The 20,211-nt window shown below is 37.9% G+C and overlaps 1 protein-coding gene across 1 annotated transcript; it reads right to left on the reverse strand.

Annotated features, from left to right (window-relative positions):
• Window positions 1–985: 985 nt before the first annotated feature.
• Window positions 986–19,501, reverse strand: vps37ba (VPS37B subunit of ESCRT-I a). The gene is made up of 4 exons (XM_004072776.5): window positions 19,284–19,501; window positions 13,711–13,882; window positions 7,062–7,144; window positions 986–3,437 (listed from the first exon to the last, which is right to left on the reverse strand). The coding sequence occupies exons 1-4, from the start codon at window positions 19,386–19,388 to the stop codon at window positions 2,955–2,957; spliced, it is 843 nt and encodes a 280-aa protein (XP_004072824.1). The 5' UTR covers window positions 19,389–19,501; the 3' UTR covers window positions 986–2,954.
• Window positions 19,502–20,211: the final 710 nt, after the last annotated feature.

Here is a 20,211-nt window from a genome sequence, read left to right on the forward strand (position 1 = left end):
AAGCAGGACAACTGGTCGTGGATCCCACGTAAAATATTGTCACGTGCTGTGGAATAAATTCTGAATAAAGAATCTGAGACTGTCTTTGAAACCACAGAGTGAACGATTCATTACTGACCCGCTAGATGGCGCCCACGCCTCATATCCCGAAACCGTGAGAAAAGCACGGATGACAAGTCAATTATATTTAGTAACTTCAACATACCTCAACCTTTGTTGATATAGAATTTTGTTCTGCAAAACCAAAAGTTGTAAGCGGGCTAAAAAAATAACATTCAGCATTAATGCACAAAGAGGAACTTTTATTTTACCTGTGATATTAGGTGCAGAAGAAAACCTGACAGGTTTAGTAAAAAAATGTTAAAAACTACAGGCGTGATTAATCGACTTAATCAATTTATATTCCTACGATCCAACCAGATTGAAGTAGCAAGTTGTTAATCAAATCGTCCTGTACCATTATAAAATCCTCTCAAAATGAAATAAATCGTTTAAAATAATACTGGCAAGTACCATTTGCATTGAGACATGGTAGGTTTATTTTACTAAAATGTAAAAGCGACCACATGCCATCCCAGCGGACAACAATTTTATGAAGCTAAAATGTGAATGGATTTCCCATCAATCCTTGTTTAATTGTTTGTACACATTTAATTTACACTTGATTATCTTGCAAGAAATACAAGGAATGTGGAAAACTTCACCTGCACTGTTTGGTACCAGGTATTAATCTGAGTCACTCTGGTTGAATTGGAACCAAAATCGTATCAAAAACCACAAATTATGACACCGCAAATCGTTAAAATGATTTGTTACACCCCTAATTAAAGTACAGAGGATTTATACTTGTCCAGTGATCCATGAAAAACAACCTGGTATGTTGTAGTCTAGGCCAGACGGTTCCTTTAAAGTCATCTTTTTAAATTCCACTGGAAGCCATAAAGTGAAAAGGTGCGCTTAAATAATGTACTCTGATGAAAAATCATACAAAAAATTAGATTTATTGAACTCGAAAATAGCATGAAATTCCACTTAAACATTCATCATAAGTAAATACCTACAACTTTACAATGATATTATCACCAACCACATATAAAACCATGGATGCAGAGGAAGAGCTCAAACAAAAAGCAGCTCATTTGCTAAAATAAGACGGATTTAAAAGGATTCTTGAATTTGAACAACGTATAAAGGCCATGCAGAGAGGAGATTTTTCACTTCGCTGTTAGAAACGTTGGTTCACAGAAATGCTTCAGTTTGTTTGTCTTGTAGTTTTGACTGATTTGAGTCTTTGCCGTTCCTTCAGGTAAAATATCAAATATATGTCCACCTTTATTTCTAGAGCCCTGTTATTCTTTACAATAAAATAAAAAATAAAATACATATTTAATTACTTTTCAATAGATCCTCTTAAGACGAGAAATGTGTAATCATCAGGTATGTAGCCAGAGGAGTTCTCAAATCTTTGTTCTACCACTATTGAGAGGATGTCAGGCCCAAACCCTGACAGAATTATTTTTTTTTTTTAATCCATGAGCTGAACCTAAAATTAGTAGCACGCAAGTAAATTAAAAAGACAGATTTCCAGGAGTTGATACAGTTGGGTCTCATCTACAGCTGATCAACAGAGAAATATGGAGTCATCAGCAAACTGTGATCAATGTCACTTCAAGTGTAGGCACTCGTGGCTCTTCAATAGTGCACAGCAACAGCAGTCAAGAGAGAGAAAAATGGAAAGGAAAACGAATGAAGGAGTTCTACAAAAAAACAAAACAAAAAAAAAGTTACCGGAAAATGTTCCCTTCCAAAGCCAAACAGCAGACTTGAAGACTTCTGGCTTACGATTTACAGAGGAGTGTTCTGACATCACAAACAGATATGCAGGGTTAGACAATAATCTTACTAAACCTCATATTTACACGAAAGACCTAAAACGCAAACAGATGTGGGAAGTCTTTGGTGTTCAGTGCGACAAAACTGAACAAAACTATACAAAATGAGTGACATCCGAAACTTTGTTGGCATCATTTTCCTAGAACTTCCAAAGGATGGTGCTGGACATCATACACAGGAGTGCTGCATCACACGGAGGACATCACACATCTGGAGTGGGTTGTATGGCTATACATGAATCCTTCATATCAGGTAAGGCTTTACAGGCCTGCTCTTTGTTGCAGCGGTTCAGCTGTTGATCCTCTCAGCTCATGTGCCCTGAGATGGACCAGTCCCCAACTTAAGTCTATAAACACATCCACACAAGGAACAAGGGACACCAACCAAAGCCCTTCTCCTTGCTAATCATGCTAATCATTCTATCCTGGCTATAATAAACACGCTGCTAGTACTGCCCAATAGATGAATATGATGATGATGATGAAATTCAAATATCTATATGTACCTTGTGAATTTTGATTTTTTTTTTAAAAAAAAGGGGAAAAATCTATAGAGTCAAAGCGTCAATGCAGTTTTCCCTGAAAATATTCTGGGAAAAGATGTTTTTGACTAAACTGCACAGTAAGAAGGGTCTTACCTTGCTTGCATATATATTTCATCTGTAGATTGGTGTGCTGCAGAATACTATTTTAAATCCTTTTCTTTGAGACTTTTACTTTTAAAAGCTGAAAGAATAGATTTGAGGGTCTGACTCTCTAGCTGTTAAATGACCCACGTTATGACTGACAGCAATTGGAGAAAGACGAGGCCCTTATGCTCTCGATTTCTCTTTGACGGGAGCGTTGACCTAAGACAGAACTGAGCAACGACTCCATGGAGATTACTATAGATCTGCTTCAGCCGAGTGTGGCCCGACCAGCTGGTGGAGGCCTGCTTTCTTGTGTTGTGATTGGTCGTAAAACAAGAAAACAGATAAATTAGGAAAAACTGCTCTCAGAGCAGTTGCAGTTGTGAAAAGTCTCTGAAAAAAAACTGTCCTCCAAATGGCTAATTTGTTTTCTTTACTGCATAATGAAGCCAGGTTGCGGCGCCATGCCTGGTGCGGACCTCTGTGGCAGAGCAGGGGGGTATTGAGAGACGTAGTGGTTGGGGTATCCGGTGGGGATGTTGGGGAAAGGCTGGCCGGTCCGGGGAGGGATTGGTGGGTACGGTGAATAGAAGGCAGGAGACTGAGGGGCAACAGATGGAGCTGGGCTTAATATAGGGGCTGGCAGGGAGGGTGGAGGCGGTGGTTTCCTCCGTGGCTGGGCCACGGGAGAAGGAGTGCTGCTGTCGTTTTCGGTGAGGAGGGCGGGCTCCTGGGACACATCCTGAGATCGGGAGGACGAGATGGACATCTGAGGGAGCCCATGGCCCTTCTCCACCATCTCCTGCAGCTTCTCAATCTTCACGCGTCTTAAGTGGGCCAGCTTCCTCTTGCTCTGGTAGGAATCAATGAAAGAATCCAGGGTGATCTCGCCATCCATGAAGGAGTCGGCCATGTTCTGTTGAAAGAGACAGAAAGATATGGGACCGTTTTAACACGACTGGTTCTTTCAGGCAGATCAGCAATGAAAACAGGAAAAAAGCAGAACACAAAAACAAACTAAGCTGGTTACTTATTAAATGTTAAAGATTATTTTATTCATTTCTCCTCAAAACACTACATTTATATTACAAATGATTCATATATTTGTAAGCAAAAACCATAAAAATATAATTTTGTGATGCACTTACAAGCCATGTATTATTGAGATCATTTAAAATTTAGAGTCACTATTTACAGATACCAAATTATGAACAGAAGTGGGAACAAGAATGAATAAGTTAATAAGTATGTTTCATTGGGTATTAACTTGCAGACAAACAGTTGAACTTTTCAAAGAGTTTAAGTTGTGCATCACTGGTCACAACACTCAGGTGTCAGAAAAATACACTTTTGAAGGATCCTTAGAGCAAGTTTCTACAGGAAGTGTTTAAGTGACGCATTACAGATGCAGGGCTACTAATAAAAGTGAAGGTGTCAGTGAGTATTTGCAAGTAGTGTTTTCAAATCTTTTGTTGAGTTAGAACACTTAAAACTCAGATGTCAGAGAGGAAAACCTGGAGGTCGGTAATAAACAACTACCAATTCAACAACACTGAGGTACTTAAACATTTTGTTAATCACAAATTAAATGCCGACTGCACAAATGAATGTCAACAGTTGAATTTTTATCTGTGAGCCGACAGCTGCAATAGTGGGCAGTAAAGTAATCAATGAGAGAGCAGCCTTCAGCTGCTGCTAATGATAAGCAGCCATGTTAATGTGGAACCCAGACATTAAAAACAAGGTCAGTCCTGACTGAAACATTTATAAATGAGGGTGTTGTCCCAGGTACGTTTCCCCTGCCAGAATTTGTTTCCCCATGTAACAGCAGGACTTCTGGCATCGTTGCTTTGTTTCGTAGCACTTATAGTTTGCCCCAAAAAGCGGAAGAAGAAGGTGGACGTTTGTGACGTACTTTAGTCTGGGGCTTGTGGGAGTTTACTGTCAAATTTGGAATTTTTTCCCACATCATTTACGTCAAAACCAATAACAAGGGGGACGGATGCTGTCATGACGCTGATCCAGGCAGCCAGAATCTGTACCTCCCAATAATTTGCAGTAAAAGCAACAACATGAGGATAAAGTCAGTTTCAGAAATCATGTTTCTTATTCTAAATTAGTCAAACAAAAGTCGTTGTTTTTCTTTCTTTCTTTCTTTCTTTCTTTCTTTCTTTCTTTCACAAAAAGCTGTAATTTTACAAAAATATGTGGAGAACAATGCAAATAAGAAAATAAACTCCCAAGTTAACAAGTAAACATCCACCTTCTTTTTATGCTTCTTTTAGGCAAGATCTGAGTACTGCGAAACAAATCAACGATGCCAGAGACAGGGAACACATATCTTGGCACAAAAAGGGTAAAACAACATGGAGGTAAAATCTTTGAGACAAAAAAGCTTGTTTAAGTTCCAATTTTAAACTTCTAAACAGCAGCTGCAAAGAACTGGACAGAAATAATGACAGGTTTTCTGTTCTTGGTTGGTTTGGGATTATTTTCTTCTTCAACAGAGCCCCCCCCCCCAGTTGCATTTTATTTTATAGATTAATATTATGATAATGCATCTTTGTTACAGTTTGAATAAAATCAAAGACTGTGTTAAATCATATCAACACTTCATGTACAACAACATCCACATAATGTTCCTTTTGGGACGAATACACATGAGCATACATATTTACCGTCCAAATGCTTAAAAACAAAAACAAACGTTAAAGTTTCTGTTCTTCTGCAAAATATTGCTAATTGCTTCTAAATGTTTCCCACACGTTTAAACTGAGTGGTTTTGAATATATTTGTTGTCGTTTATTTTTCTTTATTTTACTCATTTACTGTTTTACACACCAATTTTGCAATTTCCGTCCCTTTTTTAAATAACGCAAACAGAAATCATGATGACACTCTTTTTAATTTATTGATACATTTACCAAATTTTAAAAAGTACAATATTTAATTGTTGTTTTTTTGGAATTACATTTATTGTAGCTACACATAACACAAATTGTAGCTAAAATTACAGCTAATTCTGCTAGATCTATTTCTCATTCAGCCTCCTAGTGCTGGCAGTTTTTAAATTTCAACAGTAAATTCTTTTGACGCAGACATAGATATGAATATTTGTAATATTTGGATGAGTACTTGTTGCATTTGATGATAACCCATAGCTGTCTTTAGTAGGTTGGTCAATCTCTCATCATCTGTCTTTAGAGTACGACTCCAATCCTCTTTTGAGCTGTTTTCAAAGCCTTCTCAGTGGTCTTGTAAATATGATTATGTCTTTTTTACCCAAAATAAAATAAAAACGGTCATTTTCTAGGACATAGTTTCTGCAGATCGGCAGTAGTTCACTAGAAATTCACCTTTGAGTTGTGGACAGATCTGTTGACGTGGAGCAACCCCACCCCCCAAATGTCACGTATAACTGAGAGCCATTTACACGCTCTCCTGCTAGCTTACAGCCCTTCACACCCGCCCAGCATATTTTCTACGTCACAACTACAATCTTTTTCAAATAGCATTTTTTTCACCTGCTCCTGGTTCACAGCTACTGTATACAAATAACATAATAATCAGAATGCAATTTTTACGCTTTCTTTATAGATGTCCTCCATCATGAAAAGAATGTCACAAGAACATGTTGAAAAAAATAACCAAAACACAATGGTATCAAAGTGGGTCTTTACACTTTTTTAAATTAACGTCATGTTTGCAATCGCAGGTGCTGGCTATCTGACATGATTTTACATTCAGCGCTTGGAGCAGATCTTCAGCTAGAAGTTTGCATTCTTCTTTTAAGCAGCATTTAAATCTTGTTAAACTGTACAGTTAAAAAAAAAAAAGTCATCAAAACCAGTCGTGTGAACTATGGATAAAAAGAGCAAAATGTCAAAGCTCCCATTTTTGAGAATGAATTCCTCCCACTCAAAAAAGTGACAAAGAAAGCTGTGTTCATTGATGTCTATAATGACGTCTACTATACATAAAAGAAAAAGATAAATGGACTTTCTTTAAAAATTCTCATGCAAAATCTGAACACCAACTGCCTTTTTCTCTTAAGCAAAATATAGCAGAACTAGTAATCCTCTAAAAGCTTAGAAATAGTTAACCAGGCATTACACCAGTTAACCACTAGGGGGCCTTGATTTGTTCTTTGTTGTGTGAGCAACCTTTATGCATGACTAGAAAGATATTTAGCTAATGTTTTACAGCGTGCTGCAGGTGGCTGATTACTAATTTAAATGGTGTTGACAGAATTAAGGAAACAAATAACAACTGAAAGACACTTTTCTGCTGTAAAATACAGACCTGTATTTCCAAAAACGAATTAAAAAAAAGTATACATCCTAGTTTGACTGTACTCTGCTGTACATTTAATAACTGCTGGAAACAAACAGGTCAGGTCAAGAACTGTGTTGCCCAACAGATATTTGACTTTGGAACAATGCAGCCTTTGCCCAAGCAGACGCCAACAAGTGGAACAGCAGATACATGATTCATCAGCTGCATGTGTGAGGTCAACTGTGTGGAGCTACAAAATACTCACTTCTGTCTCCTCTTCTATTTTTGCGCCCTCAGTCTGCAGCAGAGCCAGCAAAGTGTCCAGGGAGGTGTTTCCTGACTTGTGGTCTGTGAAGGAACAAGAAAAGACGAAAAACAAATGTAACTGAGACGGTATACAAACTAAATCTATTCATACTTTTCCCGTTTACTTTCTAAAAAAAATCAGTTGAAACTTTTAATGAGAACAGCCATTAATTTTAACAAAATCTTTGAGCTTTTGCATGTCGAAAAGAACCCAATGAATACACTTTATGCAGGACTCAAGGGGATATTTTGGTAAACATTCCAAGTGTAAATCTGCAACTGACCACAACTTTCCCAGAAATCCCATTTCTCTGATTTTTTTTTCTCTTGGTAACAAGAGGAGAAGTTTAACAGTTGTTTCCTGAAACTATTCAAACAGCTATAATGCCTGTTCTGGTGGGAACTAGCAACAGCTCAGCCGAGTCACCTGAAACCAGCTGGATCCGTCTGAGGAGGAGCAGTTTGCTTTCCGTTCTGAGAAAGGACTGAAAGTCAACACCGATGGGATTAGGGCTGCACAAACAGAGGGACACTCTGACACAGAGACCAAAGACCCAGCACAACTTCATGATCTCCACTGTAAACTTACCAACTGTGTACCAAACCCTAACAGAGTGCAGCAGATCCATTTCACAGAAGAGACTCCGGTCTAACCTGATCTGCTATTCTAGGCTTTTTGACATGCCAACCACGTGAACACAGAGGGTGGCAGGTTCATTTCTGAACCAGGTAAAAGAACTGTCCAGACCAGTATTGGGCTTTTTTTTTCTCCATTCAACATTTACATGTTTGCTTTTGAACATCTTTAGCTCTTTCAAACTATATTTACAATATATTTGTGAACAGTGACAGCTGGAAACCCGTAACAGCCGTACGGGTGCATGTGACTAACACTTAAGGATTTTCATCAAAACAATAATGGAGAATACAGGTTCCTCTCTATGAAGGCAGCCATTGCAATTCAGCAAAACGGCTTTGGTATTTTGAAAAAACGATCCATATAAAGGCATCACTGAATTATAGGCATTTAAAAAACCCTCAACAGGATACTGTCATCTCTGAGTTGTGTGGAAGAAATAAAATGTGAACAGTATACAAGTGTTGACACGGGTATAGTCTCTTTACTAGGGCTGGGTTGATAAAATTGATCAATCAATCTGAATCAATCTAAGCTTATAAATCAATAATCGACCCATGAAAGAGGTCGATCTTTTCTGCCTTTCCTTTTCAGGTGACCTAATGCAAAACAACAGAAAGGCAAAGTCTGTTAGCTTAATGCTAACACATAATGGACAACGCTGAGCTTCTTTTGTCAGCATATTTTTTCCCCCAATTATATTACACAATAATTCCACAATAAACTTGAAACTGTACAAAATTCCAAATAATAATTTTTAAAGCAAAGCAAGCATAGAGATCAAAACGTTTTTATGTTTTATAACAAAGATCAATAGTGCATCTATGAAAGAAAAATTTATAAATCCAAAATTTAAAATAAGGAAAAGATCAAAATAATGTTAAAAAATCTATTTAAAAAAAAACAGCAAACCTCCCTGAAACTACCAGTGTTGCAATGATTTACAGTATTCCCTCGCTTTATTAGGGTTCATTGTTCGTGGTGTCGCCATTTGGCAATTTTCTTTCAGTACAACTTTGCATGCTTTTTTTTTCTAAACAGCACACTGTGTTCTGCGTCCTGATTGGCTGTTGATCTTGTCAATCAACTTCTTCGGTGCCATGTCTCCTGTACAGAGACGCGGCACGTGCAGCTTTTCAGAGATCTGAAATCTTCACTCGCCACCAGATCGTTTTCATTCTAATACTGAACTTCTTTTTCTATGACGGTTTGAACTTTGAGAGTTTGGACAAGAGAAAAAAGTGTGAAAATGTTCATGTCTATCCGGTTCTTTTTCTAACCTCTTAAGGCCTGGCATTTACATGTATAGACTTCACATTTTGGGTTGTATTACTACAGTAGTTAACTGGGGCCCTGTCAAAGAGAAATAAAAAAGGATCAGTTCTTAAGGGGTTAAATCCCTTCTTCCACAGCAGCGTCTCAGTCGTCTTTCTGTCTGTCGGTAGCAGGAGCCCGCCATTCTCATTAAAAAGAAACAAAAACCCTCTATTTTCTCTGTTAAAATGCTTTTGTAAGTCACTGCTTGTGTTAACCCAATAGAGACACTTGCTGTAAGTTTAAAAAAAAAACGTTTTTAAAGAGTTATTGATCACAGAAGTCCAAATCTGTGAAAAACTCACAAGATAAGTTTAACTCAGTGCTTCTCAATTATTTTTTGCAAGGCACCCCATTGGAGAAAGAAAATGTTGGACAGTAAAAATGATTTTTTTTCTAAATGATCGATTGTTTATTCATGATCTCTTAAAGTGCAGCTGTTTTACTGCATTACCTGCTGTCTTTATGTCAAATACTGACACAAACTAAACGACAGGCAGACACAAAGAATACATTTATACATTAGTAGACATTAATAGTCATTAATGAAGAATGACAATATTATAATGAGTTTTTGAAATATCGTAATCAAAAAGCACGTGATGATCCTGGTGTTGCGCAATAGAGGCTGTGCTCCGTGCGCCGTTCCACCTCGCAGCCTGAGCCCACTACCTTTTCCTGCTCAAAGACAGGAGCGTGCAGCTGCAGAGACTGCAATTCACAGTTTCAGGCTGTTCCAAACACTGTGATATAACACATGAACCAATAGTGGCGCTGATTTCCAAGCACTGAGCCGCCACCGTCCCCCGTTAAATTTGCATCCTGGGAAATTGCCGTATTGCCTGTGTCTAAATCCACTACTACTGCGTGCCCCCCCTGGCATCGCATCGGGGCGCGCCCCATTGTTTGAGAAGCACTGGTTTAACTGAACTGTTTTGGTGCACCTCCTGCTCAAACTACCGCTGCAATAAAATGTGGTGAGCCGTTCATGAAAAGCCAACTTCTAGTAGAGTATTTGTCTGGAATGATAAGCTTAAAATTTAAAAGCACTGATCGTAATAAGAATAAATTAAATGTCCGTTCCCTGATCGGGCTACAACATTCGATTTCGATCGATTCATCCACCACATGATCGGGCCTGATTTCCAATCACGTGATTGGATCGGGACAATCCTGGACAAAAAGAAAATCAATACATTCAGTTATTTAAATTGATATAAAGAGCTTTGGTGACTTGTTAGCATGTTGTTTATGCTATTGTTATCTTAATATATGCTCATATGTTGCACTGATATCCTAGATTTCTTCTTATAGTATTTCTTCTGTAGTAAAGTGTGCATATTTTCAGTCTATTATTGTTATCTCTTCTGTTATCATTTGCCTTTCAAGATGAAATGTACTTTCTTTATCCCATATTTTTCTTAAATAAATATGTCCCAAAAGTGCAACTTATACTCCATTGTGACTTAAATGTTACTTTTTCTTCATCATTACGCATTTGTTGGCTGCTTCAACATCCTCCAGAGCAACGTCTAGTCTGACAAAATACAGTAAATCAGTTCTAAACAGTTGTGGGTCAGTGCTCTAAGCTGCAAGGATTGTAACAAAAAGCGTGCGTTTCTCTGCATATGTAATAATACTCTGATGGCTTCACACCTACATGTTAGAAACAATCAAATGCTAAACCGTCTAGCACAGTACGACTAGCTTGTTAATCCAACTTGTCAATGTTTACATTTTTCTTGAGTTTGTAATAAAATGTATAAATTGTCCAGCATTTCCTTGTCACTCATTTGACTGACACTGGTGTAATGTGAACCTTTCAGCCTCATAGTTTACTCTTCACCTCTATGCAAACTCCGGCCCTCCATCCACACAAAGCCGCAGCTCTTTGGGTGAGCCAAGAAAACACTAAGTACAGTCCTTGCTAGAGATTATGAGACACCTATTTTAGTTTTACAAGTGCACTCTGTACTATTAAGTGCTGTTTTCCCACAATTCAGAGTTTAGCAGTCTCATCATCCTCCTGTCACACACTGATAGTTACACACAACCTGTTTGGCAGAAGGCTGGTTCAGTGTGACTAAGTGCCCTAAGAGAAAAGGAACAATGTAAGAGATAGAAACTGTCATTTTATTGTTGTGGACAGAAAGAGTTTTTTTTGCAGATCCATGCACTTATTAAATGAGCTATTTCTACAACTGCATGTTAACCACAAAACTAGATATTGTACACAAAAGCTTTCATCTAGGTCAAACAGCTACTTTTCTCTGGCTATGAACATAACTGTCCCTCCCAGCTGCTCAACAGCAAATCCAAAACTAGGACAGCTACTACATAAAAATGGGGGGGCAGGCGAGGGAAACACTGGGTAACCTACATTGCCTGAAAAACATTGCTTGGCGTCAAACAAAAACATGCCGAGTTGATGAACTTGAAGAGGGTGTTTAAATTCTGATTCATGTTGTTTGCCATAGCTTTACTATAAGCAATAGAGATAGCAAGCAGCATTTGTCCCCGCAAAGGTCCTCTTGCCTTCCAATAAAGGAGATGCAAAGCTCAAACCTCTGTGAGCACAACAAAATACAGAGCAGCTGGCGTGTCTTGGTTGGTGAAGCTCTGCCGCAAGAAGGTCACAAGTACTGCCACTCGGCCTTCTTCTTGTTGTGAATGGGATGAGAACACGGAAACACAGGAAGCTAGATCCTGAGGCTGATTCAGCTTTTGAAACTGGTTAAACAGGTCTTTGTACCATCGAGTGACATCAAGAGAGAGAGCCAGAATCCCTTCTTCCTTCCATCTTCTGGTGTTTATGACTGGTGTCTTGACAAATGATTCGTTTCAAACGTCAATCACTCAGTAAAAATACATCTTAAACTACATGTTTCCAGATTATTGAGTTGAAACCTTTAACTTCTAACGTGAAAACAATTTAGAACGAAATGCTTTAAAGAATATTAAAATAGCAAATTTTATAGTACAAAGCAGGTGAATCTGGACAGGTTTATGTTTGTACTAGGCCTGCACAATAAATGGCCTTTATGGATTTGACCAATCAGATGGGGGCCTTTTATGTTCACCTCTTATGTAGACTAGGGTCATTTGGAGTGCAATTTAAGTTATGTTGACGCTTATTTAAACTAAACTGTTGCAGTGAAATGGAAATGTTTTTAGTTGTTTTGATTATGTATCGCAAGTTATTTCGTCATCGCAATATTGATCACTGATATTGCAAATCGCGGATTTTCCTCATATCGTGCAGCCCTAGTTTGTACCATAGATACTTTTATGTGATCTCATACATTTATATCCATCCATCTTCTACTGCTTCTAAGGAGCTAGGTCAAGGGGCAGCAGACTAAGACGTCCAGACCTCCCTCTCCACAGAAACCGGGGAAACCTTGAGGCGCTCAAAAGCCGTCCAAGAAACATAGTTCCCCCAGCAATTGAATGTCTTTCCTGAGGTCTACTGCCAAAGCAACATGCTAGAAATACAGTCCAGACCAAAAGTTTGGACACACCTTCCCATTCATTTGAATGAGATGTGTCCAAACTTTTGGTCTGTACTGTACCTCCCAAACAAAGTATCCAAGAGACGTCCAAGAAACCTTCCACAGAAGAATAAAAGCATCAGCTTATTTGGATCGTCTTCAATCGTTTCTGCACTAATAACTTCACCTTACACCTACAGAAAACCTCCAATTATGTAATAAAATAGGGAATCAAATATTATGAAAAAGTTTGATGATTTGAGATGGATGACGTCACACTCTTCAGATCACTATAACATTTAATCAAATATTTTCAAACACCTGAAAAGGTTTAATGAACAATCGAGACGTTTTTCAATCTGTATTCATGGGGAAATCGGGAGATTTGACAATTATCCAGACTATAACTGAACATAAAAAAGTACTAGAACATAATAAAGTAATTGCAATAAAAGCTAAAAATAACATATTTAAAAGGAAAAAAACAGAAACGACTGCTGCTGCTGCTTAGTGGCTTTTATGTTGGTAATTTAAGCCCCAGAATTTATGTTCCAGAGTCTGACGGAAGAAACAAAAGATAAAGAATTTAGTATGATCAAATTATTTAGGGATCATCGTATCTCTGTGATTGATTGGCCAACAAACGTACCTGTCCTGAACCATAGATCATCAAGAAAATCAAAATATTTCAAAACCAACAACACAGCACAGCTGAAATCTGCGCTCAGAACAAACGTGGCTTCCAGAACACCACAGCAATTCCACAGACTGAACACCTCTATACCACACTGCATGTTTGTAGAAGAAATGCAAAAGAGATCCCAAAAAAGTAAAGCTTTCCGAGTTAATATATGAAAAAAAGTGTTTTAATTACTCATAGTTTGTAAAGAAAAAGAAAATTCACAGAGATAACGAAATAAAGACTTTTGAGCTGTTAATTATCAAAGCTGAAAGAAAAAGAAACACTGTTTTATGAAGTTCCCATTTTTTAAATACATTTATAGGAAATATATAGTGTTTAAATAATCACAAACCATGGTGAAGACAATCATTCTTTAGTTTCTGGAAAACAGTAGACGTGGATGTTCTGCCATATTAAAACATAGCATTGCTCAAACAAAGACATCAAACTGCCTGTTTGTCCTGTGATCAGTGTGCTGCTGTACCTAGAGTGGACTTGCGGAGCTGAAAGGACTCAAATCTCTCCTGCAGACACCTGTAGTGCTTGGTCAGGTCCTCCTTCTTGTGTTCCAGGCTGGGCTGCAGAGCTAGATTTTGCTCAGCCAGGGTCCGATTGTTGACCAGGGTCTTCTCCTTGTTCTGCTGGACCTCCTGCATCTTCAAAAAGGAAAGCAAACCATGTCAGTCAGCCACAACACAATCCTCATCGGGTGAAGCAGCATTAAAGACGGTAAAAATTCAGAGGAAAAGCACAGCTGTAGTTTCCCATGAGTCTTTTCCCCAGTATATTGATATTATATATACCGTTTTCACAATATTTAGCCTCAGTTTCACATGACCTGTCTACTGCACATAACTGGGGGGGTGGTGCAAATCTTTCTGAAGTCTTCACAAACAAAAGTTTGACAAACGCTAAAATGAAAAAACGCTACTGCTGTAAAAATGTTGCAATAAAGACTAAAACAAGACCCCTGCAGAACATTATGCCCAGTAAACTGCAGATTTGCAGTTTTGAACATATTTTCTTGGGGTTCCAGTTTTATGAAAATCTCCATTATGCTAAACTGACATTTTTCCAAACATGAAATGTGGGAAAAGTGAGAAGAACAGCAGTGTGAACAGTACAAGGGTACTAAATAAAGAATAACTGTCCTGTTTATTATCCAATGAGTCATCTCCCACTCCAGGCCAAGTCTGCAGAATGCTGAGAATATATTGCAAGTACAACTTACACAACTGTTTTGGAAAAATCTGGCTTTGCAGTAAAACTTGTATAAAAGCAGAAAGAAGTAATGTATTGCATTTTTACAAAAACTGAAATTTGAACTTCACCTGCAAAATAAGGCCATTCTCTTTCTGATCACAGTTTCACTAGAGAAACAGAACTTTAGTTTATCATCACTAACTGCATCTGTACTGACAGACGGAGCATAGACTTATATGTATGGAAGATGAACCTCATTGCTGCCTTCTTTCCATAAATACTCAAATAATCCCAAGAAATACAGGTTAAGCGTTTTTCAGGGAAAACCACAAATGCTTAAAAAAAAAAAAAAAATGCAACAAGCTACATACCAGGCACCATAACAAATAAAAAGAAAGCTTTACTGATTTGTAGATGCATTTCTATTAGCCTGCACAATAAATCGCAAATTTATTCTTATCACAATATCAGGCTGGGCAATATGCATATTGCAAAAGTTGGCAAGATTGCAATAAATGGTTACCTTAAATGTGCTAAAACAATCTTATGGCAGCTTGAAGTATTTACTGAATTAAATAAATCCCTTTATGCATTTGACCAATCAGATGGAATCCTTTCATGTTAGATGTTCACCTCCTATGTACTACACTAGGGTCATTTGGAGTATAATTTCAATTATGTTGACTCTTATTTAAATAAACTGCTGCAGTGAAATGGAAATGAGGTTTTTGGATGTTTTGCTATTTTCTCATGTATCGCAAATTATATCGTCATCGCAATATCACGAGTTTTCCTGATATCGTGCAGCCCTAATTTCTATACTCAACTCCTCGCTACATTTCCTTTACTCAGTGTAGATTCATTATCTAGCCGTATACAGTACAAAACCACATTAATATAGATACATTCTGTTTTGCTTTAGGCCCCATAAAAACTGCCCCATTATACTTCAAAATACATTTTTTTCAGTCGCTTTAGTACAATTCTCAGATCAGAATTGAAGTTTGCAAATACTTGTGTGCATTTCTCAAAACAATTTGTACAAACAGCAAAAGACGATGGATTTCTTGCAAAAGCCTGTAACTTCTTTAAAATCTTTAGTTAATCTCTCAAAACTAAGTCTTTATGTCATTGAACATGTCAGTGCCATCAGAATGTCAAGTCCTTGTGCCATTGTCTACGAACAAGACAGTCAAATGATTTAGTCATGTTGTCAATATAAGTGTGTACTTTAGAGGGAGTTTCTGATGTAAACTATGGCTAAAGTTTTGATGACAATTATTGTAAAATGTAAGTTACACCTTTTTTGTTTGATTGCAAGAGACTGGACAAGATTCCCATTTACACTTTTATTGTTCATATTGTAATTTGTTGACACTCCATGTCATACCAACATAGAAAAAACCCACTGCAAACAGTAACACAAAGGGAAGAAAAAGATAGGACAACATTCTGTACAACAGTCCAGGCAGTGCAGTAGGAATTGATGTGGTCTTCCTACACCTCTTGTCGTTCCTGTATGTTAGGCCACAAATTCTCATCCACATCACAGCGAATATCCTCTCTTGCAATGCAGTGAAATATGTTTGTCACATTATGACAACTTGGTCAACCATTTTGCAGTTTATGACTTATACGATGAACTAATGACTATGTGTTTTGAGGAGTAAGACTATTGCACAGTGAACTATATAATACATTTTGATCAACATGACATAAACAATTGATAATGTAGCAAAGAGCAGATAATTGTACATAATCATTTGCATGGATGTACCAAAGCAATTGCAACTTGTTCAAAGAAGTGAGAAACTGCTTATATGATGTGCAGAAGTGACAGCATGATGTGAAGGTTGAACAAATAAATATTTTGGGAATTTCATTCTGATCCAAGAATTGTACTAAAGCCACTGAGAAAAACTGTAAATAAGACATTCTTTCTACATGACAGGCATTATATATTGTCTAACTATAAGATTCTACGGTGATGTTGACAACCCAAGTCCACCACATCCCACATTCACAGTGCAGTCTTTCAGTAGAAATCAATACAAACATGTCTCCCATTTCAAACTTTATTTATTTAAAAAAAAAGAGCTTTTCATACCTTACGCAGCTTAAAAAATGTACAAGAGGCTTAGTTTGAATGCTAATCCAAAGATGAGCATAAATTAGGGGCAACATGTGATTAAGCACTAGGAGACAAGAGTGGCTTTCCTGTCCAGAGTGTACCCAACCGTAGCCAGGTGGGACAGGCTCCAGCAGCCAAGTGATTCAGCTGGACCAGAAAATGGATGGGCGGAGGAATTATTTCTGACTTTTATCAAAGCTGCCATTTCAATACATCTTTGGTTTCTAAACATATCCTTAAAGGCCACATACAGATTGAATTTCCTTTTTTTCTCTTCCTTTTTGTAATTTTGCAAATGAAATAAATACCATTTCTGCAAAATGGTAGGAGCGATTCCATCACCAAATCCTGACCTTCTGACCCGTCAATCCTGATTCTTGGTTTTTCACAGAGATCTCTGCAGTCCAATTGACTGTAAAGTTAGGAAATACTGTTTGAAGCGCTCTGGCAGATCTTGAAGAAACTGCTCAGTCCTCGGAACATAGATATAGAGAGGACACAACTGGCCTCTGAAACCGAGCAATCACAGCTGTGGAATACGCTGTGAAATTGAAAGTGACAAAGCCAAGAGGAACAGTAACCATTCTATCATACACTTTCTGTCCAAAAGGATGCAGGTACTTCTGTTCTGAAGCTGAAAAAACATCAGTTGACAGCAGATCCGATTTTAGCTGAGAGCATGGCAACAAGAATAGAGAAACAGTTCTTAATGCTGTCTTTTGATCTCAAATGACAAATGTTTTCATATCAGAAGTCATCATGTGTTATCAACATACTTTTGAAGAAATGCTATGTCAGACAGTAGTAACCAAGCTTGTTTTATTTACCAAATATGGACGAAGGCAAACATGCAAATAAAAGCCGGAAATCCATATGCAGATTCCTGAAAAATAGCAATAATGTATTTTTTGAATCAAAAGGCTCACCAATATGGTCATATCACATATATTACTACACTACCCAGAATCCCTTGAGGGGCCAAGAGACAAGCAATTGAGACACTCAACATTGCTCAGTTGTTACACAAAATAGAAAGCAATACTCTCCTTTTAACGTCATGATGCTGAGACATAGCGTTAATCCCTACCAGGTCCTCATCAAAGAACAAGTGACATTTAAAAAGCCATTAAAAGCGACAGTATACAAAGAAACAGGGTGTACTGCATGTAAACAGATTTAGCAAGTATGTATTTGCATTATTCAAAACAACAATGTGCTGCAGTCCGGGGCTTTTCAAAACGAAACCATTTCAGAGCAGTGATATGCAATTGTCCGAGATCTTCGTGGGCTGCGGCAGTAAACTCAATTCTTCATATAAATCTCAATATTGACTGTTTCCAGTCAGCAACTTGGAAAATTCCATGACTGGCTTCGGCCAATATACCTGACGGACTGTTTTGTCCCTCCTATAATCTTATGACGAACATGATACAGCAGATAGCGAGTGAGTCACTGCATTAAACGCCTCCCTCCTCCTCTCATAACCAATAGGTCGAGGGAATACGAAAGCATGGAGACAGCCGGTGTGGGACTTAAACAGAAGAAACTCACAAGATAAAAGCCCTGCACCGTGTTCTTCTCACTTTTACAAGCTCCAGCATAACCCAGTCACTCACATTCACACATAAAGTAACTTTACAATGGCGTTTCTATGTGAACAACATAGTCATTTTGAGTGATTTGGAAAACAAGTCTCTGCTGCTGCAGAAATGAACTGAAACGTGGCCACTTCAGTCATTGTTCCTGCTCCACGACAACAGATAAGACCAATTTGTTTGATGAAGAAAGTAATTGGTGAAGTTTTCCCAAAGGGCTTTGCAGCAACAAGAACAAGGCGTGTGATGGGGAAGCTGTACTAACTGTAGGGACCAGCTCAGGCTGTTGGAGCAGCACATTATGACAGCAAAAGACCAAACTGGACAAGGAAATGGGCAGCAGCAACATGTGAAGTCAAATTACATATTAAAAAAAAAAACTCGTCTGTAGCTTTCCTTTGCAATCCTTTTAATAGACTGAGGCTTTTCAGTGACTAATCATTGCTTATTATACAGAGGAAAAACATCAAATGAGTCAAACGACCTGTATTCAAGGGCAATTTGGCTAACTTTTCAAAAGAGTTCAAGACTAGCTGGCTTGTCAGTTAACGAGGTAATTCAGTAACTTCAATATTCACTTTTAATCCCCAAAGAAAGAACGTGTGTTTAATTTGTCTAGTTATGTAAACGTGTGAGTTAGCATGAATGATGGGAAAGGGTCCTTCCGTCTTGTTACGTCACTGTGTACCTGTGCTAGGAGGAGTAACCAGTCTATGTTTGGGGAATTCAGTTGTTTGCCGATGTTGAAGCTAAGCTAACAGCCAAGACAATATTCTGTGGCCGTGAAAGAGTGCGGTTTTCCGTACACACGGCCAAATAGTTACAAGTTTCTATTCTGAAGGGCCGTCTAGGAGGAACGATCCTCAGCAAACTGAAAATCCTCAGCTAAACTTGCTCAAATGCCTCCCAGTATCTGTTATTATTAGCGTAATTATAATACTCTAATTCTGTTTTCTTCGTTTGTCGTCGATTTTAACCTAACTTGGATTTCAGGTAATCTGAAAATAAGGAAACAAACAAAGCAAAGTCTTAAGATAAGGGGAAAACAACAACAAAGCGACCGAAGGAAGGAGAAAAAAAGAGTAACTAGCTAACATTGACTATGGAATAGCCAGTGACTTTGCTTACCTCGTCCATCTCCTGTACCATTTTCGTTAATTTTTCGTCGTCTTCAAGTATTTCGTTGAGCTGAGTCATCGTGTAACCACTGAACTTGTTGTAAAAACTGGACATTTTTGCGGTTATTTTGTGCTCGCGCTCGCCTATGTTCCCTCTGTTCGCCTCCCAGGTTGTGACAGCTGACTGCGCTTCCCTTACAGGAAGTAGAGGACACTGGGCCCTGCGATGCCTTCAAGTACTCCCAATAAAAGTTGGATTTATTAAAGATGATCCCTTTTTAGTAGCTCACACTGTTGGGATGTGAAGTTTGAAATTTAAATAATACAACAATTGGGCCCTAGTTTGCACCATGAAAATAGCTCATATACATCTAATAGTTTAAAAATGATGGTAAATTATTTGTCAATACAATGTAAAAAGTTAGATTTAAATACCTTATAACTTAAGATGTCTGGTAAGATTTTTTTTCTTTAACTATTTGAAGTGTCTGATGTATTGGTGGAGGTTTGTTTATGTAAATAATACATTTCTTGGGAATATTGCATATACCTCAAAAGCATTAAAACAACATGTATATAGAATATAGATATAGCTTTTTCACATTATTATTATGAAAACAACATAAAAGCATAAGAAATCATGAGCAAAAAAATTAGAATCCCTCTCTGATAATCTTTTAAACTATTTATAAAGTCTTCCCAGTAGTATTTGAATTATGATAATGCCATTTTCATCCACAAAAACTTTTTTTTGTCGTTTTCTAGGACATAGTTTCTGCAGAGCGGAATTGTGGTGGGCCATTGGCACAGAGCAACCCCGCCCCCTTCCCCTTCCTCGATGAGAGCTCTCGGATTGCTCGCTCTTCTGCTAGCTTACAGCCTATCACACCCCCAACTTGACATTAGCGGTGCATTTTTGAGTTAAAAATGAAAGCGGA

The sequence above is a fragment of the Oryzias latipes genome, chromosome 9 (genome assembly GCF_053564925.1).
Source record: "Oryzias latipes strain Hd-rR chromosome 9, Olatipes_Hd-rR_3.1".
Lineage (NCBI taxonomy): Eukaryota > Metazoa > Chordata > Actinopteri > Beloniformes > Adrianichthyidae > Oryzias > Oryzias latipes.